General features: G+C 35.2%; 1 protein-coding gene across 1 annotated transcript in view; it reads left to right on the forward strand.

Moving 5' to 3' along the window:
• The window catches only part of ppan (Brix domain-containing protein peter pan), a 109,742-nt gene extending 90,496 nt beyond the window's left edge, over window positions 1-19,246 (forward strand). The window contains exons 8-9 of the mRNA XM_090409224.1: window positions 7,813-8,018; window positions 18,882-19,246. Of these exons, the coding sequence (XP_090265350.1) occupies window positions 7,813-8,018; window positions 18,882-18,973 (298 nt within the window). The 3' untranslated portion in view covers window positions 18,974-19,246. The remainder of the gene's footprint in view (window positions 1-7,812; window positions 8,019-18,881) is intronic.
• Window positions 19,247-24,856: the final 5,610 nt, after the last annotated feature.

Below are 24,856 nucleotides of genomic sequence, written 5' to 3' on the forward strand. Positions count from 1 at the left end.
ATTCTATAAATTTTCGTTTATTTAAAGCGTGTGCCAATATAAAATTGACCAATTTTGTTACAATGCTCATAATATCTTCCAGTGGTTTGAAACTAGCCTTTGCGCATAAAACCTGCCAATGTATAATACAATGAAAACCCAGAACTGAATGTCCAATATGTTTGGTAAATAAATTGACAAACCCATTTTCCTCTCTAGTCATACTGCGAGCGGCATCAGTATTTACTGATACAATTTTGGAAGGATCTATATCTCTTTCAGCAAGTGCATTTGCAACTGTGTTGCAAATATCTATTAATTTTGTTGTTGTTGCTGCTAATGATGCTAAACTTATCAATTCTTCTTTGATATTATTCCCAACATAATAACGAATAAAAATTGCTAAACGAGCTGATCAAATTATGTCAGTATTCTCATCAAGACAAAGAGAAATTAAACCAGAAGATTTTCTATCTATTTTTTGCTGATGAGGTATATTTTTAGCCATTTCTATGATTCTATTTTTCACCGTTTCTAGCCAAAGGCATATCTTTTATTCTTTGAATAATTTTTTCCTTGTTTTCAAAATCTTCAAAGAGAGCTGGTGGGCATTTTAACCATGATTCTTTTATATATTCCCATCACTAAAAGGTTTCCCATGTTTGGCAATTACATTTGAGGCATAAACACTAGCAGCAGTTATATTTGAATGACTGCCAATAAATTTCATTATGGTTGTTGACTGGATATTCCTATTTTTAATTGCCGAGCAATAAATTCTTTCTGTTTGTCCTTGCTTTTCTCAAGGAGCGATTTATGGTTTGTCTCATAATGCCGTTTTACTAACGACGTTCTGCACACAACTGTCCCAGAACATAAAACACATATTGCTTTATTGTCTTTGTTAATAATGCCATACTCTTCAGTCCACCAGCTTTGGAACTCTCTGCTGCTTGACTGTGATAATTTTCGTTTTCTATTTTTGCCAGCCATGTTCAGTAGAACTGTAACAAAATAATTCAAACCTTAAATCAAATGCATTTTTTATAGTTTCAAAAAAATCAACATTTTATTATATGCCTAAATTAAATTATCTTTATAATTCCCATTTACAGTAGCAAAAACAAAACAGTGCACATATGCAACAATAATGCACTTGCCGCTGCTTATTTCTGCCTACTGGCAGATGCTCGGTGCGAAATGCATAATGAACACACGTGCGATTAGAAAAGGGAAAAAGTCGGGGAATCCTAAGGACCAGTTGTTCTCAATTCTTTTTCTATAAGACTGTATTTTTACTCTATTTATATTTATTCTTACTGTATTGGATGGCCCAGTCCAAACAAACTTACTCGTAAATACCGTTCCAATTTTTTAAAACTTCATACATTAAATTAACGTTTAATCTTGGATTTAATATCCACTTAATTTATATAATTTTGTATCGTCGATGTGAAGCCTTTTGGCTATTTATTTTAGTAAATAAGTATTAATAATTAATTATGGAATAATCATAAAGAGTATTAGTACACTTATATATAGGGTGTAACATGTTGAGAAATATAAAATTACACATTTAAATTAGTTATCAATCACAGGACTAATGCTACAATATTGTAGTTTCCTCAGGCCAACATCATTAAATTAAAACCTGTGGTAAGTTTCATTGACATATCCCATTCTGATCACCAAAAATTTATAATGTTATTCAGTATAAAATTGATTATTGTATTTTTAAATTGATTTTAATGATGTTGGTTTGGAAAAAAAAAAAACGGTAGTGAGAAAAATATTTATGCATTGTAACTCACCATCAGAGTTAGCTGAGCAAGGGAAGGATGTTGGCTTGTTGGCGAACGCTTACCGTTGAATATAACTTGCCCTCGCATATAACTGGCACCCCTGATTTCACTTTACAAAAAAATAATTAAAAGGTTTTACATATATACCTCCCACACAAAAACATCACGCCCTCCCCAACAGCCATTATATACTGCAGATGCAAGAGAAAAAAAATAGTTTTATTGTATCCCTGAATAAGGTACAGAAGCTTTTGCAGGTGTAATATATTTCTCAACAAATAGTGCAATTGGAGACAGCTGGAATAAAAATGGTGCTAACTAATGAATCACATGTACCACTTTCACAGAAACTACACTGTATAGATGCAAGCAAAACCACATATTGCACCGGAAACACAGTATCTAGCTAAAACTCTTGTCTAATTTTTCAATTACATGAAATAAGTGTTTGTTTGATTGCATTTGAAATTCTGGATGTCATTATGACAGATCACAAAGGCTTACTTCAAATAAAATTCTACCACGAATTGAAACATGCCATATAATGCTTGTGTGAGTTCCCCTTCCAGCTCAAACGCAAACAAGGCAATAAAAATCAACCAAGGGTTGAAACTTTGTGTGAGTAGAGCCCACCAGTAATGAGAAGTTCTGTTGGAACGATAAACGACACCCTGTCGTGAATGTCTTAAAACTAAGAAATATATAGTGAATGTTGTTATGACAGTTGCAGATGTTATGGAATTCGGTTGAAGAAAATTAGCATTTCAACTCAAAAATTGTCGGTTCCATTTATCTTTAAAGAGTCGCATGATCTTTTGTTAATAATGCACCAATCAAATTCATGTCTTTATAGCTGCTCTCTCCTGTAAAACAAAATTTAACTTGTAGGTATTCTAACAATTTAAAAAAAAAAGGTTGAATAAGCATATAAAAGGATACCATACGTAAAACGTTGACGTGCCAGCAAAATTCTCGGGCGTGCCACCTCTGGCATGTGTGCCATAGGTTCGACACCCGTGATATAGAAAATGATTTGAAGAGAATTATTGAGTTGTTTGCTAATGATGTAAAATTATGTAGCATAATTGTTAATCAAGGCAATGTAGAGAAGTTGCAGAAAGATTTAAAATCTGACAGTATGAGTAAAATATAATGAGTGCCAGTTTAATGTGGTAAAGTGTAAAGTTATGCATTTTGGGGAGGAAAAATTACAAGCTGTGAGCTACATTGATGGAACTGTACATACATACATACATACATCTTCAAAGCCCACCTTTCCTAATTGGGTTGTGGGGGCAACAGCTGCAAGAGGAACTTCCAATGGTCACGATCCTCTGCCACCAAGCTCAGGTGTTCTGGTGGGATTCCCAAATGTGTCCACCCAAGGATTTGGATATAATCTATCCAGCGAGTCCTTGTTCTTCCACGTGGCCTCCCACCCTGGCTTGGCAAAGAGGGCCTGCTGAGGGAGCCTCTCTTGTGGCATTCTGACCAGGTGCCCATACCAACGTAACTATGATCTCTCAACATGGAGAAGCAGCAGTTGAGTATTGAGGGTTTCCCGAATTGCAGAGCTTCTGACTGTCGAGTCTTGTCAGCTCCGCAACCCCTCGAAGGAACCTTATTTTAGTCGCTTGGATTCATGTCTGCATTCTTTCGGTCATTACCCAACTCTCATGACCATAGGTGAGGATGGGGACATAGACTGTATTGAAGACAGCCAGCTTTGCCTTCTGCTTAACTCCCGCTTCAATACTACCGAACAGCCAAGCTCCTGCAATATTGAGCTTGCTAAGCCAATTCGGGTATCTAGCTCTACATCCCATTTTCCATCATTCGTGAATATGGACCCAAGGTATTTAAACGTCTCCACCTGCCTCATTGGGACTCCACTTACATGTAGAGTGCACTGGGATGTTTGTCTTGAGCCCACAAATGTTTCAGTTTTGACCACACTGATTTTCATTCTGGCGTCTGCACAAACAGCTACAAACCTATCCAGGGTCCACTGGAGGTCATCTGTGGAAGAGCTAAGCAGAACTAGGTCGTCTTCAAAAAGCAGACGTCCAATGCTACATCTTCCAATTCTGACACACTCACTGCCTTGGCTGTGCCTATCAATCCAGTCCATAAATATTATGAAAAGGAGGGGTGACAGAACACACCTTTGGCAGAGGCCAACGGAGACTGTGAAAGGTTCAGACTTTGTGCTCTTTACCCTGACACAAAACTCTGGGCGTTCATACAGGGACTTGATGGCATCTAATAGTTGGCCATCACTCCATATTCCTGTATTACTTGCCAAAGCTTATCTCGAGGAACCTGGTCATATGCCTTCTCCTCCAAGTCCACAAAATGTGTAGACATTCTTGGCATATTCCCAAGATTTCTCAAAGACTTGCCTTAAAGTGAAAATTTGGTCACTTGTACTTCTACCAGGACGAAAGCCACATTGTTCTTCCTGGAACTTTGACTCAACTATGCTCCTGCACCATCTTTCCAAACACTTAGCATACACTTTCCCAGGCTGAGCAGAGAGATGCCACGATAGTTACTGCAATCCTTCTGGTCTCCCTTCTTGAAGACTGGTATTATTATGCCTGTCTGCCATTCCTTTGGTGCTTGCCCAGATATCCAAGCAGCCTGACACACTCAAGTCAGCCAGAGAACTCCTCGATTTAAGGCTTTTAGCATCTCGGGCCGAATTTCATCATCGCCAGCAACCTTGCCCGATTTTATTACTAAATAGACCTCTTCTGCTGTGAGACTAGTCATTGCCCCGATCTGCACCTCTTGGATGTCCACAACTACTGGGCCACCCGGGTTAAGAATGCTCTCAAAGTATTTCCTCCATCTGTGGAGGATATCATTCTCTGTTGTTAAAAGTGCACCATCAGAGGCTTTAATTGCCCTTGTTGTGCACGATTTCCTCCCTCGAAGGCGGCGGATGGTCTGCCAGAATACTTTGTTTGCATTTGCATAGGATGAGTCTAATCTTTCTCCAATGGTTTCCCAAGCCTTCTACTTTGCTGTCTTTACTGCCAGCATACCGCAAACGCATCTCAGGTGACCTGACCCTAATCCATGTTAGGTAGGACTCCTTTTTTGCCCAGATGGTTTTTTGGACTTCTTGGTTTCATCAGGGTGTCGTTTTCTCATTGCCCGTTGTCATGCCAAACCGCTTTCTGCCACAGCATAAGAGTGCAGAGGCAGTGACAGCTGTTCTGAACAGCTTCCACTCCTCCTCAACATCTGCAGTATGCTTGGAAATCTCGTTAAACCTGGAGGAAATGTCATCTGCAAAATTCTTCCTCACAGCCTCATTTTCCAATGTCTCCCATTTCACGCAGTATAGCTGCTTAGGCCTGCCAGCGTTGATGGTAGCATCTGGTTTCTGAAGCCGTAGAGTGCACACAACAAGGTGGTGGTCAGTTGACTTCTGCCTCTCTTCTCATATGTACATCCAACACTGAGGAAAATAGGTCTGCTGAGAGTATAAAGAAGTCATTCAGAGACCTTTGTTCTAGTGTATCCCTGTACCAGGTATACTTATGGACTTCTCGGTGCTGGAAGAAGGTATTCATTATGGACAAGCTGTTAGTACAGCAGAAGTCTAATAATTTCAACCCATTTGCGTTAAGGTCAGGGGCACCGTTCCTCCCAACCACACCCCCCTCCATGTCTGGTCATCTGTTCCAACATGTGCATTGAAGTCACCCATTAGCAGGGCTGATTCCATGTCTGCCACCCTATCAAAAGCAGCATCCTTCCTCTAGGAAGGCAGAGTATTCTGACTCCAGATTAGGTGCATAGGTTTGCACCACAGCCAAGTCATACTCCAGGAAATCAATGAAGGTAGAGATTTGGGATGTTGATAGAGTTGAGATTCAGAGGACCAGAGATAACTCATAGGATTACTTGGTTATTGATGAGCACTAACAAGCAGATATGGAAAGTTATTTTTCCTCTTTATAAGGCCAGATATGGCACATATGGATTACTGTTCTCAGGTCTGGTCACCTGGGTTAGGATGAGGAGGTGAAGAAAATCCAGAGGTAGTGAAAAGATGGTGATAAGGTCTGGGGGGAATGTTCTCAACAATGATAGAGTGAGGTTTTGTAGATTGCAGAAGTTGATTGACAGGTGGAAAAGAAAGGATGGGATAGAAAACATTTGTTACTTAAAAGGATTTTATAGGATTGGTGTAGAGGAAATATTTCAGCATTTGGCTAAAAGGGACAGTACAAAAGATCATTCCTGGAAATTGAGTAAAACTGTGTTAGCAAGGGTATGAGGACTAAAATTTTCACTGGGAAGTGGTGAATGAGTGAAGTGAGTTGTCAGAATCTTTTTATGAATGCTTTGTTAGTCAGCGTGTTGAAGGAAATGCATGATCTTCAGATTCCATGGAGATAATTATGCAATAATAATAATAATTTTTGACAACTGTAATCATATAATTTTGCTTTTGTGCACCAATTTTCAAGGAAGCTTCACAGGTCCATTCTGGAAAGCTAGTCGTATTGCAGAGGACTGCATTTATCTGTAATAGTAAATGTAGGGTTATCCTATTCATATATCCTTGTGGCAGGATTAGTGTTGGGAGCTATTCGTCATATTTTAATGATATTGCACAACATCAGAACAATAAATAATGTATAAAATATTTATTATGCAGCTAATATTTTGCTGGATTGTTAACCTGTCTTGAGAGCACAACCACTTAACATACACAAGTGACATTTGAACTGTGTCCTATGAAACAGTTCATTTCTATTGCGCTTAAGTTATCATAGAACTAAAATTTCATTTCTAGAAAATTAATTAGGTTACAAAGAAACTATATTACAGTAGTCTTCCCTTATCTGCAGGAGAAACGTTCCAAGATACCCACAGATACTTGAAACCGCAGATAGTACTGAACCCTATATATGTATACTATGTTTTTTCCTATACATACGTACCTATGATAAAGTTTAATTTATAAATTAGGCACAGTAAGAAATTAACAACAGTAATAATAAAATAGAACAGTTAGAACAACATACTGTAATGAAAGTTATCTGAATGCGAATGGAATCCTAGCAACCTCAGCATACTTTTTTTTCATTATTTATTTATTATTTTATGAATCAAGAACTTTTACCTTTTTTTTCACTTACACTTTATGGCTTCTCTTTGGCATATCCAAATTGCCAACATCACTACTCATTGTGCTTTGGGGTCATTATTAAGTAAAATAAGGGATACTTGAACACATGCATTGCGATACTGTGACGATCAATCTGATGACTACTCAAAATGGCATGCAATTTAAAACTTATGAAAGAGAAAGCCATACCACTTCATTTCACCAATATAAAATTACATAGGCAAAGCAGATATTAGATCCAACACTATTTCAAAGCCAAATGTTTGTAGAAACTATGAAAGTTTTGTAAGATGACCTGAGAACTTACGAGAATGCGATCCCTGGCATCTCCAAGTTGCCTTAACTACTTAAATCAAGTAGTGCAAGCTCAGGCAACTCGGGGATGCCGAGGATTGTATTCTTGTAAGTTCTCAGGTCAACTTACAAAACTTTCATAGTTTTGCCATTGAGTCCAGCATGCAGTAGAAAATGGGAAATGGCATGATTATACTTTTCACTTTTTTGATCATTTGTTTTTATTTATTTATTTATTATTTTTCTTTTTGTTTGCAAATGTGACCATCCCCTTATATTTGTAAATGTGATTGTGTTTCTAATTATCATTTGATTTTTATCAACATCATGTACTTTTTATGGTAACGGAATTAATTTTTAAGATCATGAAGCTTGTATTTTATTATTATTTAAGTTTTTTATTTTGATATATGAACTATGGATAGTTACAATTCTAATATATTTTCTCCAATTTTAGTCTGAGCCTAGTGGAAGGTAGTCTTATTATATTCAAATAAATGAGTTATCTATTTCACCTTGAAAATTTCACTATGTAATTGAACATAACTGTTATTTAAATTTTTTTTTATATCTTTGCATATTTAGGAAGTTAAAGGAACAGAGAAGGCATAAACAAGAACTAGATAAGAAAAGAAAAGAACAGCAGAAACTGGAACATAAGGAAAAATCATTAAAGGGGATGAAACAAAACAAAGAAGGCATTGTAAAAGAGAGTGCTTCCATTAGTAGTGGAGATGATGATGATGATAGGGAATGGTACGTTCAAGAAGTTGGGGAAGAACCTGATAATGGTAAGTTTTTTTTTTTTTTATAAAAATGATTCAATAAATTTCAGTAAAAAAATTGAGCTTATGAATTATTTGACTATAGAGATTTCCTTCGGATGGTCTGTTATAACGATATTGAGAGTTGACTGTTGGCTATTATATTCTTTGTAACAAAGCAGTAGGATTATAACCAATTCAAATAAAGAAAAAAAGTAGAGTGAGGTTTGAAAAGATTTGCATTTTAGTTATGTTTAAATTGATTTGTAACAACTTCAGTATTTTTATTTTATTCTTCAGTATAAACATAGTTACATAATCTGAAATCTTGCACCCACTGCATAGATATACCATACTAAATCTTGTAAATACCGTATTGATTATTGTTCTACTAAGGCAAAGCCTTGTAGTATGCAGCATCCCCTACATGATTTAGGATTCAAAGCATTTTGTGATTTAAGTTAAGATGAGAGGAAGTTATTTACTTGATCTTGAGCTGTGGCTCTTACCATTTCAGTAAAACTCAGAAGGATGTGGTTGAAGTTCCCCTTCTTTCTTCCCCCAAATCAGATGTTTATGTTATGATAAAAGAAAATTGGTATTGGTTGCTAAAGAGTTTAAATTTGGTAGCCCAATATAGTTCTATAGATAGCTTCTGGTATTGAGACCACATGTTTCAAGATAAATAACAAGTTTAATAAAACTAAACAAATAAAACCCTACAAGTTTCGTAAGTTGTCAGACTTACATCATCATCAGGAGTATTAGCAAAAGTTGTAGAAAAAAGAAACTAGAAACAATTAGCTATGCATATTAGATGTTATCAGAACTTAACATTTGGTACATATAAATAACTAGAATAAAAAACATTTAGTTAATTACTTTATACGTGTTGGAACAGTGCTAGTTGCTGCTATCACATTTTGTAGCATCGTGTATCATATCCTAAGTGCATGGCAGTTAGATTTTTAATGAAAGCAGATTAAATTTGGTATAGGACTCTAAGCCTTGATTTTTGTTACTTTGTGTGGGGATCCTCAGCATTTGCGAGGCTTCCTTGAACTTGCTTGTAAAACAGTTATGATCAGTATAAGGCATTTTTTGGTCAGGAACAATGAAAAATGGATGACTTAATTAATTTCAAAGACTATCTGAATGCATCACATCCCAATATAAAATTCACTCTTAAACTGGAAGATCGCAAAAATTACCGTTCCTTGATGTCCTTGTCAAAATAAATGAAGAAGAAAAAAATAAGATTCTCCTTTTTCCACAACTGTGGAAAAAGCTTGTTCTTCCACAACTAGAAGAACAGGCTGCTTCATGCTATCATCCATTACAAAAGATAGGCATGATTAAAATGTTACAGTTTTAATGTTTTAAGATGAACAACAGATTTCTTAATACACTTCAGACAGCTCCATTACTTAAACAAGATTTTAAAAATGCAGTCACTCTACCTTACATAAAGAATGTGACAGACAAAGTGGCAAAGTTGCTCTGTAAGTACAACATTGAAGTGGATTTTGAAATCTCCAGATTCTTACATCTACCACAACTTCCACATCATCCCATGAAAAAAAAAAAAAAAAACAGGTTTTTTTGAGATTCATTGCTCTTGTGACATTTTCTGTGTAGGCACATGAGAAGTTCAGGGACGTGCGTCATGTCTGAACATAACATAAATTAGGTTTGGCATCCCATACAACTTCCACAGGCCATCAATTAGTTTGTCAACATACAAAAATGCCTTATATTGAAAAAATTGTTTTGCAAGAAAGTCCGAGGAAAAGCTCACAAATGTTGCAGATCCCGTACACATTGTAACAAAAATCAAGGCTTAATTCTACTCCAAGTTTGGTCTGATTTCATTAATAAGCTAACTGCCGTGGACCTAGGATACAACATGCACAATGATACAGATCAGGACTGCAGCAACTAGCATTGTTTCAACATGCATGCAGTAATTAATTTAAAGATGGATACTTATTTATATGTGCCAGTTGTAAAGTTCTAATGACATCTAATGTGTATAATTAATTTTCTAGTCTCTTTTTTTTTTTTTTTGTACAGCTTTTGTTAATACCTCTAATCATGTAAGTCTGATGACTTATGAAACTTGCAGGGTTATATTTGTTTAGTTTTATCATCATCATCATCAAATTCCTGCCATGTACCCTCAAGGGGTGTACAGGATATGATAGTACTACATGAAAAATTTACATTGTTACTAACTTCCTATCTACAGTTTTCCTCCAAATCAGTCTGTTACTTGTCAGGACTCCAACATCACCAGATCTTATGTTTCTATCATCTAAGGCACTTCGTACCGTATCAATCCATCTGTATCTTAATCTTCCTCTAGGTCGTTTTCCTGCTGACTTGGCAGAGAACACTGGTTTTGCTAATCTTTCCTCGCCCATTCTGTTTAAATGACCATATTACCTGAGATTAGCTCTGCTAATGCATTCCTGGATGCTGACAATGTCAAGTTCTTTCCTAATACTGTCGTTTTTAATAAGATATTGCCATTGATGCCATCTGTTCATGCCACTAATCTTTCTCAGAACTCTCATATCTGCAGTCTCTAGTCTTTGGTCAAGTGTTTTACTACTGACCCAGCCCTCAGATCCATAAGTTAAAACTGGTTTCAACACTGTCTTGTATGCAGCTAATTTAGTGTTCCGACTAATTTCTCTCTTATTCCATATGAATTTATTCAATTGACTTCCTACCATACCAGCTTTGTTGATTCTGTTGTCTATTTCCATATTTAATTTACCATCTTCACTAAAAATCTTGCCTAAGTAGCTGAAATGTTTTACTTGTTCCACAGGTTCTCCATTCACAACATAGTTGACATTTTCAATGATTCTGTCTATTTTCATTGTCTTTGTATTTTTATTGCTGACCTTCATACCATATCTATTACAACAGTTATTCACTTTAGTCAGAGAATCTTGCAGACTTGTAGTGGATTTATTTAGAAGTATAACAGCGTTCGCATAAAGCAAAGAGCTGACATTAACATCTCCAATTTTGATATCATGTTTAATACCACTTTCCTTCATAATGTGATCCATATAGATAATGAATAACAGTGGGGATAATGTACATCCTTGTCTCACACCAGATTTAACATTAAACCATCTTCTTGTACTTCCTTCAATTCTAACTGCTGACTTACAACTCAAATAAAGACTAAGTATTGCTTGATATAATGCCCCATTGACACCATATAACTGTAGCATATTGAATAGCTTCTCTCTTGGCACCTTGTCATATGCCTTTTCCAAATCGACAAAACTTAAATACAGATCTTTGTTATATTCCCATGCTTTCTCGACTATTTGTCGAAAAGTGAAGATCTGATCCTGACAGACTCTATTTGACCTGAATCCAGCTTGTTTTTCACCAAGCTTTTCTTCCACAATTCTTCTCAACCGTTTCTCAAGTATACTTGCATATATCTTATCAGGAACACTCAGTAGGGATATATCTCTGTAATTCTCACATTCAATTTTATTTCCCTTTTTATATATGGGTACTATGAGAGCTCTACTCCAATCGTCTGGAATTCATCCCTCTGTTCAAGCTTTCTGAACTATGCAGTGCAGCCACTGTAAGACTTTTATACCACCATATTTCAGCATTTCTGGTCGAATATCATCTACTCCTGCTGCCTTTCCACATTTCAAGCCTTTGATGGCTTTTTATACCTGACTGCATGCCTGGTCAGTGTTTTATCACTGTGCTGTCATCACAGCTTGTTTCATTTAGCAAATTTTCATTGTAATTACTCCATACTTCAACGATATCTTTTTCTCCATATCTTTTTTCCCATTTTCATGTCACCTTTATCATCTCTAACTCCTTTTACAGCACTCTTTCCTCCATTCCTAAGCTTCTTCAACAACCACCAGAATATTTTGTCACCTTCTTGATATTTATTTTCTATGTTCTTGCCAAAGTCCTCCCATGACTTTTGTTTAGCTAGTTTTACACACTGTTTCTTACATTTGTCTCTTTATTCTCTAAGAGCACAAGCTGACTTATTTGCCAGGAACTTTTTATTTATCTTAAAACATGGGTCTGAATACTGGAAGCTGGCTACATAACTGCTAACCACAGAAACTTATGTATTCAGCCCAATATAGTATTTAATCATTAAAATACTGGTAAGATCTTTTTGAGCAATAAATACAAAATGTTATATTCAGGCAATGACAATCAAGGAAAAGAAGGAGTAGCCATAGTGTTCAATACTAAATACAATTCTAATCTAGAATGGCAGGTAGTCTCAAGTAGAGTGATGTGGGCAAATATCAGAATGGGGAACTGGACAATGAGACTTATTTGTGCTTATGGTCCCACAGAAGGTTCCACTAAGGTAGATGCAGAGGAATGTTTTGAGGCTTTAGAGAGAGAGAGAGAGTAACTGACACAATGAAAAAGGAAAAGTTGTTGGGGATCTAAATAGCAGAGTAGGAAGCGATTGTCGGACATACAAAAATATATTGGAAAAATTTGGAGAAAAGAACCAAGCTAATAATAATGGCAAATACCTGTTGGATTTCTGCTCAGGACATGGACTGGTTATTACTAACATAATGTTGCAACACAAAAATATGCACGAATTCACATGGAGAGAAGAGGCAAGGAAGAAGAAAAGTCTCACTGACTACGTTATTATTGATAGTGATGTTTTCTTCCTGGTGCCAGACACTCGGTGTACAGAGGATTTGAAATTAGAAGTAATCACCATTTAGTCTTGAGCAGGATAAAATTGAATTTCATATTGAAAAGAAGAACATATAAGAAAGTTTTAAAGCAAATAAAAGTTGAGCAGCTCTCAGATGTGAACTGTAGACTAAAATACACAAAGATTATTGAAGAAAAAATGAAAGAGTTTGAGAACAGGAATCAAATCTTGGAGATTCAGTGGCATACTCCGAAGAAAACATTGATTGATTCAGCCAGAGAGGCATGTGGTGAGGTTGTCTCTAAGGATAGAAAAATCAAAACTCCATGATGGACACAGAAAATTAAACAGGCAGTGAAAGAAAAGAAGAACGCATATTAAAAGTTCCTAGCAAATAAGTCAGCTTGTGCTCTTAGAGAATACAGACACAAATGTAAGAAAGCTAAACACTGTGTAAAACTGGCTAAACAAAAGTTCATGGGAGGACTTTGGTAAGAACATAGGAAATAAATATCAAGAAGGTGGCAAGATATTCTACAGGTTGTTTAAGATGTTCAGAAATGGAGGAAAGAGTGCTGTAAAAGGAATTTGAGATGTGACATGAAAACTGGAGAAAACGATTTCCTTGAAGTATGGAGTAATTACTTTGAAAAATTGCTAAATGAAACAAGCACTGATGACAGCACAGTGGTAAAAAACACTGACCAGGCACTCAGTCAGGAATACATACCCATACTTGAAGTAGAAAAAGCCATCAAAAGCCCTAAATGTGGAAAGGCTGCAGAAGTAGCTGATATTTGACCAAAGTAGATGATATTTCTGGTCAAATATTTGATAAATATTTGACCAGAAATGCTCAAGTATGGAAGTATAAAAGTCTTACAGTGGCTGCACTGCATAGTTCAGAAGGCCTGGACAGAGGGACGAATTCCAGATGATTGGAATAGAGCTCTCATAGTATCCATATATAAAAAGGGAAATAAAGCTGAATGTGAGAATTACAGAGGTCTTTCATTACTGAGACTGAGTAGTCCTGGTAAGATATATGTATGTATACTTAAGGAACAGTTGAGAAGGATTGGAGACGAGAAGCTTGGTGAAGAACAAGCTGGATTCAGGCCAAATAGAATCTGTCAGGATCAGATTTTCACTTTACGACAGATAGTTGAGAAATCATGGGAATATGCAAAGATCTGTATTTAAGTTTTTGTAGATCAGGAAAAGGCATTTGACAAGGTGTCAAGAGAGAGAGAGAGAGAGAATAAGAAGCTATTCAAAATGCTACAGTTATATGGTATAAAGGCGCAGTATATCAAACAATACTTAGTCTCTATTTTAGTTATAATTCAGAAGTTAGAATTGATTTAAGTACAGGAAGATGGTTTAATATTAAATCTTGCATCAATCAAGGATGTACATTATCCCCTCTGTTATTCATTATCTATATGGATCACATTATGAAGGAGAGTGGTATGAAACCTGGAGATGTTAATCTCAGCTCTTTGCTTTGTGCAGATGATGTTATAATTCTAAATAATTTAGTTAAAATTATTTAGAATTATAACATTCTAAATAATTTTTAACAGTCTGCAAGATTCCCTGACTAAATTGAATAACTGTTGTAATATGGTATGAAGGTCAGCAATAACAAGACCATGATAATGAAAATAGGCAGAAACAATGAAAATATCAACTGCATTGTGAATAGAGAACCTATAGAAGAAGTAAAACATTTCAGCTAGTTAGGCACGATTTTTTAGTGAAGATGGTAAATTAAATATGGAAATATACAAAAGAAATCATCAAAGCTGGTATGGTAGGAAGTCAACTGAATAAATTTATATGGAATAAGAAAGAAATTAGCCAAAATACTAAATTAGCTGTATACAAGGCAGCGTTAAATCCAATTTTAACTTATGGATCTGAGAGCTGGCTCAGAAGTAAAACACTTGACCAAAGACTAGAGATCGGATATGAGAGGCCTGATAAAGATTAGGGCATGAATAGATTTCAACAATGGCAATATCATATTAAAAACAAGGATATTAGGAAAGAACTTGACATTGTCAGCATCTAGTAATGCATTAGCAGAGCTAATCTCAGGTGGTATGGTCATTTAAACAGAATGGGAGAATAAAGATTAGCAAAACAAGTGTTTTCTGTCAGGTTGGCAGGAAAAAAGACCCATGGGAAGACCAAGATATAGGTGGATTGATATGGTTAAAAGTGCCTTAGAAGACAGAAATATATGATCTGATAATATCGTAGTCTTCACAGGTTACAGACTGATTTGGAGGAAAATTGTAGACAGGAAGTTTGTAATGATGTAAATTTTTCATGTAGTACCATCATATCCTGTACACCCCTTGAGGATATATATCAGGAATTTGATGATAATCATTAAAATACTCTTCTACCAAAATGTCATGGAATGTGAAATTATATCTATATTATATATATATATTTATATATACACAAATTATATATATATATGAAACACTCTGCTGGGATTCTGTCTGTACCTGGGGTTTAATTATTGTTAAGCCAGCTAACTGCTCTTTCAATTTCATGCTTAAATGAAGGAGGTTCTAAATCAAAATATTTTGGAAAAAGGGCTCTTCCAAATTTTACTTATCCTATCTGCTGTGCAGTTTCTCACAATCTGTTTTTTGATTTAAGTTCTTCTGTTAGTGCTTCTCCGTTGCTGTCTTTGATAGCATTCAATTTGATCTTAAGGTCACGAACTAAATGAAATAAACATTCTTTTATAATTGTGCCTCCTCATCTGGAACTCTCTCTTCAGATTTGTGTGTAATACTTTTCCTCCTCCCAGAAAGGCCTGATGTCTTTTCTGACTTCTCTATGTAATCTCTTATATTCTCCAGTCTCTGTGTTTCTCCAGCTGCCTACTTTTTATCAGATCCCATGTTTGTTGAATCTGATATCCATGGGTATTTTGGTCCTCTAATTGAGCCTAGATAATTCTTGGTTGCATCTTGTGCATTTGGAAAGGAGAGACTGTGTTTAGTATCAGTACTATGCTGTGCCAGACCAGACATTTGAGATTTCATGTGTTCAGTTTAGTATTGGTCCCATACATAGTATCCTATGAGATGAAGCTCATCTTCTCCACAGAAGCAGTTTTAAATATGAATGCCTTTTCAAAGAAAGTTGTAAAGCTCTTTTACATTGGGCCTAACCTGAATAAGAACAATTTTCTCTCTCCCAAAAAGTTGGGGAATTCTTATTTTATGTAAACATCAAAAATAGTTTTAATATTATTTATTAATAATAATTTCTAGCATGCAGCAACTGTTTTTAATTGGTAAACGAGTTGTTATATGTATCTTGTATTCCCGTTCTTTGATTTGCTTGTTGTTTCTACATAAAGATGATGTACTGTTATTTTCAGTACAAAATATATATACTTTCATTAGAGTTTGTTGTTGTGGTTATCATGTAATTTTGTTATTTTATCTATTTAGTTCATAAACTTAGAATAAATACTAAAAACAAACAAATTCGAATACTAAAATGTTTTGAAGGTAAGTGTCAGTCATTGAATGAGATTTCCTTAATATTTTTAGTTAGATATGATCCCCACACCATTCCCTTTATTTATTTAAACATATTAACTGCATAGTAATTTGATAAAATTTGATTAAGTAAATTTGTACCTCGAATTTAAAGCAGCTTTGTTTACCAACATAGAACATTTAAAGTTTAAAAAAAAAAAAAAAAAAAAAAAAAAAACTAAAGGCCATAAGATTGCAATAGTATAAATAAAGTCTTGGGAATTAGATATATATTGTATGCATATGCACTATGTCGAAATAAGTATTGGTGTGTATTGGGGGAATCCATTTCTGCATTTATAATGAACATAGATATATCCCTGAAGTCTGTTCAGCTGTACTGGGTTATTCCACACCCTCGCATAAAATTTAAAGGTATATATTCTATACCTCAAAACTGCTGAAAAGGTTCCAATGAACATGGGTCCAGATACCCTGCACTTCCAATTTACATTCCTTTATAACTGCAGCACAAACACTGGCAGCATACAAAGAAGATAGATGCAACTCAGTGAATCACGTGATTGCAAACAACCAAAATTGCGTGAAAAGCATGCATGGAGCTGCATTCAGGTCTAATAGGTTTGCCCTTAGCAAGTGGCAGTTGCTTAATGTTTCTAAGTGATATATTGGTTTTGCAGTGATGTGCGAATTAATGTTTACTGAACTGGCTAATATGCACTTTTATTATAGCCATGCAAATGGAAATTCACATGAATCATGTCAGCTTTAAGGAGAGATGACTTTTTATCTGGTTATTGGATTTGATTGCTCTTGAATAATCACTTGTCTTCCTCACCATCTTTGCAAACATTGCACAGTTTCTACACAAAAAAATGAAGGAGGGGGGGGGGGGACAAAGAACAGTGTAAATACTGGAAACTGAGGAAAACCTACTGTGTCTGGTTGCATGGAATCCATGCACTATCCACAGACTTCACGTGAGGCACCTGTGTGGTGGTGGTGGGAGTACAGTACTCCAAGTGACAGTACTGGTCCTTTTCATTCTTATTTTTTACTATGCTTTTCTTCCTGTATTTTTTCTTCACTTCTCCAGAGTCTCTTTTATTTTCCTGTCTTCCAGCCCACCATTGCTGGGAAACAACAGAGTAAAATGAGATAACACCTGGTTATCTCACATTACTCTGGCTTCAGCAAGACAGGCAGTCCTGAATGGCCTGGCCAGGATCAGTCAACTAGTATATCTTGCCTGTAAGGGACAATAGTGTTGCAGTAAGTCTCCTTACCTATAATCTGGGGAGAGGAACTAAGGCTTGCTGTGGTGCCAGCTGGAGTAGCTCTTTTAAGTGCAGTCATTGCTTGCCAGAGAGTAGGCATCTATGTGTGACTCCATGGCGGGAGCTCTGGTGCTGAATCAAACTCCCTTTAAGAATGAATAGTTTTTTATCCTCTGGTTTGTCAGTGGCCCCAACTATGTCTAGAAACCGTAGAAAGATCAGATGAAAAGAACAAATAAAGCAAAAAAAAATTAATCTGTCAGAAGCAGTAATAAATGTACCAACCTTTTTAATACTGCTCGACTGAAGAACGTCCACTTGGGAAAATATTACCCCTTCTTCATCTAGAAGGGTTGGCAGGATTCCCAAAATCAGTTAAGAAACTCCATTCAAGTGACATTCTTGTAGAAAACAACAACACAGGCGCAATCATAGCATCTCCTTTTCACCTCATCCATCAGGAGGAATACCAATTATGGTTACCCCTCCACGAAACTGAACTTTTCTCAAGGAGTAATATCAGACCAGGATCTCCTTGATGTTCTAGATAAGGTGATCTGCTCTGAAATAAAAGACAAAGAAGTGATGCCAACAAAGATAATACTCATACATAGGGATGGTTACCTGCCTCCCACCAGGAATATCATCCTTACTTTCAATATGGCTAAACCATCAACATCATTGAAAGCAGACTATCTAAACTGTCCAGTTAGATTATACATTCCAAACCCTTTTCATTGCTTGAAATGTCAAAAGTACGGTTATTCTCAAACTGCCTGTTGTTGCTCTGCTATCTGTGCCCAGTGTGACAGGAAAGATCACAAAAACAAGGGCTGATGGACAAGTACAAATGCCAAAATGTCCTGAGTATGAGGGAGATCACGCTGTGGGTTGCAGGTTCAAATTCTACTGTAGCATGGATATTTGTGGAGGCTTTTAGGTGATAGACTATTTTTGTCACCTGATGTGAGCCTACCAACCTGCTTACTGGAAGCCGAAGTAGCTTAAAATTCCATGTTTGATCTGTAGAATGGAAATAAGTATTTATCCCTTAGATCACTCACAATACTAAATGTGTGATGGATTTACAACTTTTTCATGAGTGAAATTCGCATTATGCAATAAAGAAAGTTGATTTTGGAAACAACACTCATATACCAAAAGGTAATTGCCATTTAGCATGATAAAGCAGTCAGAGGAAATGACTAACATGCTCTTAATATTAATAAACAATTGATCATAGTATTCTCTGAGGTGGATAGCTCATGACAGGGAGTTAATTATTGATAATACATAGATAATTTAGCATTATCCATGCAGCTTAATTATTATAAAATATAAGTGAAATTTTAATTCTGTGTTGCTTTTTTTGCAGATTTACTGTTAAATGGAAAAAGGAAGTCTTCTAGAGCATTTAATCAACCACCAAGAAAGAAGATTAAATTTAAAAAAAAATTAAAAGAATGATTTCTCTCTCTCTCTCTCTCTCTTTTTCTCCCCCACTAGCATCTTGTAGAAACTCGAAGTAGCTTTCCTCATTAAAGGACATTTTAAAAAAATTTTCATGTGCCATCAGTCGCAACACAGAAAGCAAGTCTGCACTTCACATGAACTTCCTTCATTGATATCATTGAATTTTCTTTCCTGAGTGTACATATGTGACATATAATATGAGAAATCATGAAACTGCTATGTAATGCATACTTTTTAAATCCAAATTAAAAACATATCTAAATAGTGGTTTTTATTAATTTTTCTTTTTACACTATAATAGAGTGCCTTAGTATAAAATGGGTTTGTTTTGAACTTGATTGATCATTTATAGTCAGATTTTTGTGGTATGCATACTGAGAGATTTATGAAGATCCACAAAACATTTTTATCTTATTAAACTTTTTTTTATTATTAAACTGACTCCTATATAGAATTCAATAAACCTATTTTTACAAATTTTTCATATGTTGACTGTTATTGTAGGATAGTTCACAATTACAAGGGACCTGGTAACACCTGACAGGTCTAGGGACTGTGGCTGGTCTTTGGTAGAGCAGATTAGGGATGCTAATATTTTATATGGTCTCTAAGTGGTTGGAAGATTGTATTTTTTTTTTTTTTTTTTTTAGGATTGTAGTTATTGTTTTAGAAGTGCCTTGGATGTATGGAATGGTGATTTTTTGGGCTTTTAATATTTTTTGGATATGGCAGGGGCTCACATTGGTGAGTATGGGCATGGCAAACCCAAGATACACTAGTGGCCAAAATTGTGGAAACCTTTTGGAAAAAGTGTATTTCTGAGGTTTGATGGCTCATAACACCACTTTTTTTTTTTTTGAGTAATACCATAAAATTATATATCAATGGAAAGATAATTTAATCAAGAATGTAATGCAATAACTTTTATGAAGGATTTTTTTATTAGAACAGCAGTTATAAAGAAGAAAAGTGAAACACATGGAAAAATTGAGATACAAAAATTCCCACAATGTGAGTTAATACTTAGTTGGGTAACCTTTAGTGTTAATTACAGCCTTACAACACCTTCCCATGGAGTGAACCAAGTTTTTTAGTTCTGCAGATTATAATGTGAAACCAAGATTGAATTGTTGCTTCTATTAATTGGGTTTTATTGCTGGGTTAAGGTCTGGGTTTTCGATTGGGTTAAGGTCTGGGCTATTCCCAGGTATTTCAGCAGTGGAATATGATTATCTTGAAACCACTTTTTGCACATAGCAGCAACATGACATGGAGCTGAATCCTATTGAAATATAAATGCTTCATTATCTTGAAAAAGATCACATGCGGAAGGCTTCAGTTTGGGCTCAAGTACTTCATTTATGCATTTTTGGGCATTTATATTCCCATTAATCATGCAAATTCTGCCCACACCTGTTGATGTCATACTCCCAGATCATAACACTAACTGTTATGATCCGGGCTTCACAGTAGGTGTTTCAAGGTAGGTGTAATGCAATCAGGATGCAGATCTTCTCCGATTCTTCTCCTTACGTATTTTATGCCATCACTACCAAACAGGGAGATTTTGGTCTCATCACTCCAAATAACATTATCCCATTGTTCTGCTGTCCAGTTAACATGGGTTTTAGCCCAGTTTAATCTTTTCAACCTTTGTTTGAGAGATAAAAATGATTTTTTTTTTGTGGAATTCTAGCATTTAGACCAAATTCCTGCAGTCTGTGCCGAACAGTCCTTGCACTCAACTTCACATTGTATCATGCCATTTCATCTTGTATACACCCAGATTTTCTTCTGTCACATAGGCACAGTCTCTCAATTCTTCTATCATCACTTGCTGTTGTGTACCTTTACCAGTTTGGTTTTGTAGTGACTGAGTCTCCTTATACCTCTTCAAAAATTTAGAAATGCCACCTTTGGTTAAGTTTCCACCAATTTTTTTTCTAATTTCTTCATAACTGTAGCCCTGTTCACTTAATAGTACTATTTTAAATCGCTTCCTGGGTGACCAGTCAACTCTTTGCACCATTTCTTTAATTTTATTACGTTTTACAAGCTCCCTAAATGAAAGAACACAAATAAAACCAACCAACTTGATAGCAATCACATAACACATGGACAAATGGCCTCCTCTCAGCTCCAATACATGACATCAATAGCTGAATCCTACTGTGACCTTATTGGCTCATTGCCAAAACAAAATAACACCTGATTGGCTCTCTAAACACTCATGCTCATTGGTTACATTCAAATGAAGGAAAGCTACTTCATATCAACCTAAGCAAGTTGTGCTTCTTTTTTCTGGTTATTTGACTATAACTTTTCATAGAATACAGATAATTGAACATTCTTTGTTGCATTACATTCTTGATTAAATTATCTTTCTATTGATATATAATTTTATGGTATTACACCAAAATAAAAGTGGTGTTATGAGCCATCAAACCTCAAAAGTACACTTTTTCCAAAAAGTTTACACAATTTTGCCCACTAGTGTACCTGAGCTAGACCTGATCTTACTTCTTACAATATATACTTGGTATATTATATCTGTAGACTGGTCTTCTACTCTACTCTCTCTTACACCCCCCCCCCCCCCATGCTATTAGAGCAATTCGAGGGCAAGGGAGTGACTCTTTCCTCTCAAACTGTAGTTTCCACTATCTACTAAAAAAAAAAAAAAGGAAAGCCTAGTTGTATTAAGGTGGCAGTCCCACCACTAGGATATCTATAGACATGCTAGTCACTTAACATAGGGAAACACATGTTACTTTCAAGTCTCAATGAAATCCAAACCGGACATAAAACATGGGAAAAGGTTAAGAAACTTTGGAAAAAGAAAAACATAAAGAAATATGCTACATGGAACATTAGAAGCATAGCACATAAAGAAGAAGAATTAGATAAAATTTTAAATGACGAAAATATAGAAATTGCAGTTCTTACAGAAACAAAGAAAAAGGAATACAAGAAACAACTAATTTCAATATCATATATAGTGTAGTGGAGTGGACAAACAAATACATGCAAAAGCTAGTGTAATGATTTGGATCCATAAATAAATTAAAGCAAAAATAACTCATTATACATACTGGAATGAAAGAATATTAGAAGTGAGATTAAAATTAAATAAAGAAAATTTAACAGTTGTTGGAGTGTATGCTCCTGAAGAAGTAAAAAAAGAAGAAAATGATTACTTTTACAAAGAATATATGAAAAATTAAATAAAACAGGCCATATAATTATAGCCAGAGATCTTAATGCCAGAATAGGAATGAAAAAAATTAACAATAATATACAAAAATTTGGAGTAAACAAAAATGGAAAGCGACTCATTGATTTATAATTTAAAAATAATGAATATATTTTACAAACATAATAGACATAAAATATACTTGGTGTGCAAGAGGACAAAAATCAATAATAGACTACTTTATAGCAAATGAAAAAGCAGCAAATCTCTTCCTAGATGTTAAAGTCGAAAGAGGGCTAGAAATCGATACAGATCACTATTTAGTGTAGGCAAAACTAAGGTTTCCACCAAACTAGTTACAAAAAATACAAAAAAAAAAAAACTAGAGAAACAAAATCTAATTACAAAGTAATATACTAAATGATTCAAGTATATGAAATTTATACCAACAAAGGATTAATAACTACTTAGAAAAAATACAAGAAAATGAAGACATTGAGAAAGAATGGAATAATTTAAAAGAAATTATTGCATCAGGAGCATATGCAAGTCTAGGAACACACAAAAAATATAAAAATAAAAAATTACATATATGGGACAATGAAATAAAAACAATAATTAAAAATAAAAAGCTGGCTTTTAAAAGATGGTTAAGTAGCAAAAAAAAAAAAAAAAAAAAAAAAAAAAAGATGAAATTGAATATAAAAAAAGATGAGCAATAGTTAGAAACCAGAAAGAGAGAGAGAGAGAAAGCTGGAAAAATTTGTATCTCTTTCTGCTTTAAAGAAAGAATTTAAAGAAACTGCAAATATAAATTGTGAAATTGGTGTAAAAGAATTCCTGGATTACTTTACAGATCTTTGGACGGATAATACTGGCATGAAAAAAAAAAATTACACCAGAAACTTACAAAATACTTTAAATGATTATAATAACAATGAAAGAATTAAAGGACAACCTAAATAAAATAAAAAATATCAAATCAGCAGGAGAAAATGGGATAAACTCTGAACTGTATAAATTTGCTGGAAAAAAATTTCATCAAAGATTATTGAAATTTTTAAATCAAATATATACAAATGGACAAATACCATCATCATCAAATTCCTGCTATGTACCCTCAAGGGGTGTACAGGATATGACAGTACTACATGAAAAAATTACATCATTACTAACTTCCTATCTACAATTTTCCTCCAAATCAGTCTGTTACTTGTCAAGACTCCAACATTATCAGATCTTATATTTCTATCGTCTAAGGCACTTTGTACCGTATCAATCCACCTATATCTTGGTCTTCCTCTGGGTCGTTTTCCTGCCAACCTGGCAGAGAACACTTGTTTTGCTAATCTTTCCTCTCCCATTCTATTTAAGTGACCATACCACCTGAGATTAGCTCTGCTAACACATTCCTGGATGCTGACAATGTCAAGTTCTTTCCTAATATCCTCATTTTTAATAAGATATTGCCATTGATGCCATCTGTTCACGCCTCTAATCTTTCTCAGGCCTCTCATACCATCTTCAGTAAAAATTGTGCCTAAGTAGCTGAAATGTTTTACTTGTTCCACAGGTTCTCCATTCACAACACAGTTGACATTTTCAATGATTCTGCCTATTTTCATTGTCTTTGTCTTTTTATTGCTGACCTTCATACCATATCTATTACAACAGCTATTCAATTTAGTCAGAGAATCTTGCAGACTTGTAGCGGATTTATTTAGAAGTATAACATCATCCGCATAAAGCAAAGAGCTGACATTAACATCTCCAATTCTGATATCATGTTTAATACCACTTTCTTTTATAATGTGATCCATATAAATAATGAATAACAGAGGGGATAATGTACATCCTTGTCTCACACCAGATTTAACATTAAACCATCTTCCTGTACTTCCTTCAATTCTAACTGATGACTTACAACTCAAATAAAGACTAAGTATTGCTTGAGATAATGCCCCATTGACACCATATAACTGCAGCATATTGAACAGCTTCTCTCTTGGCACCTTGTCATATGCCTTTTCCAAATCGACAAAACTTAAATACAGATCTTTGTTATATTCCCATGCTTTCTCGACTATTTGTCGTAAAGTGAAGATCTGATCCTGACAGCCTCTATTTGGCCTGAATCCAGCTTGTTCTTCCCAACCGTTTCTCAAGTATACTTGCATAGATCTTGCCAGGAACACTCAGTAGGGAAATACCTCTGTAATTCTCACATGCAGTTTTATTTCCCTTTTTATATATGGGTACTATGAGAGCTCTACTCCAATCATCGGGAATTCGTCCCTCTGTCCAGGCTTTCTGAACTATGCAGTGCAGCCACTGTAAGACTCTTATACCACCATACTTCAGCATTTCTGGTCGAATATCATCTACTCCTGCTGCCTTTCCACATTTCAAGCCTTTGATGGCTTTTTCTACTTAAAGTATGGATATGTATTCCTGACTGCATGCCTGGGCAGTGTTTTTTATCACTGTGCTGTCATCACTGCTTGTTTCATTTAGCAGTTTTTCAAAGTAATTACTCCATACTTCAAGGATATCTTTTTCTCCTGTTTTCATTTCACCTTTATCATCTCTAATTCTTTTTACAGCACTCTTTCCTCCATTCCTAAACTTCTTCAACAACCTCCAGAATATTTTGCCACCTTCTTGATATTTATTTTCTATATTCT

Source organism: Typopeltis vanoorti, chromosome 19 (genome assembly GCF_054136105.1).
Source record: "Typopeltis vanoorti isolate ZY-2024b chromosome 19, IOZ_Tvanoo_1.0, whole genome shotgun sequence".
NCBI classification, from domain to species: Eukaryota; Metazoa; Arthropoda; class Arachnida; order Uropygi; family Thelyphonidae; genus Typopeltis; species Typopeltis vanoorti.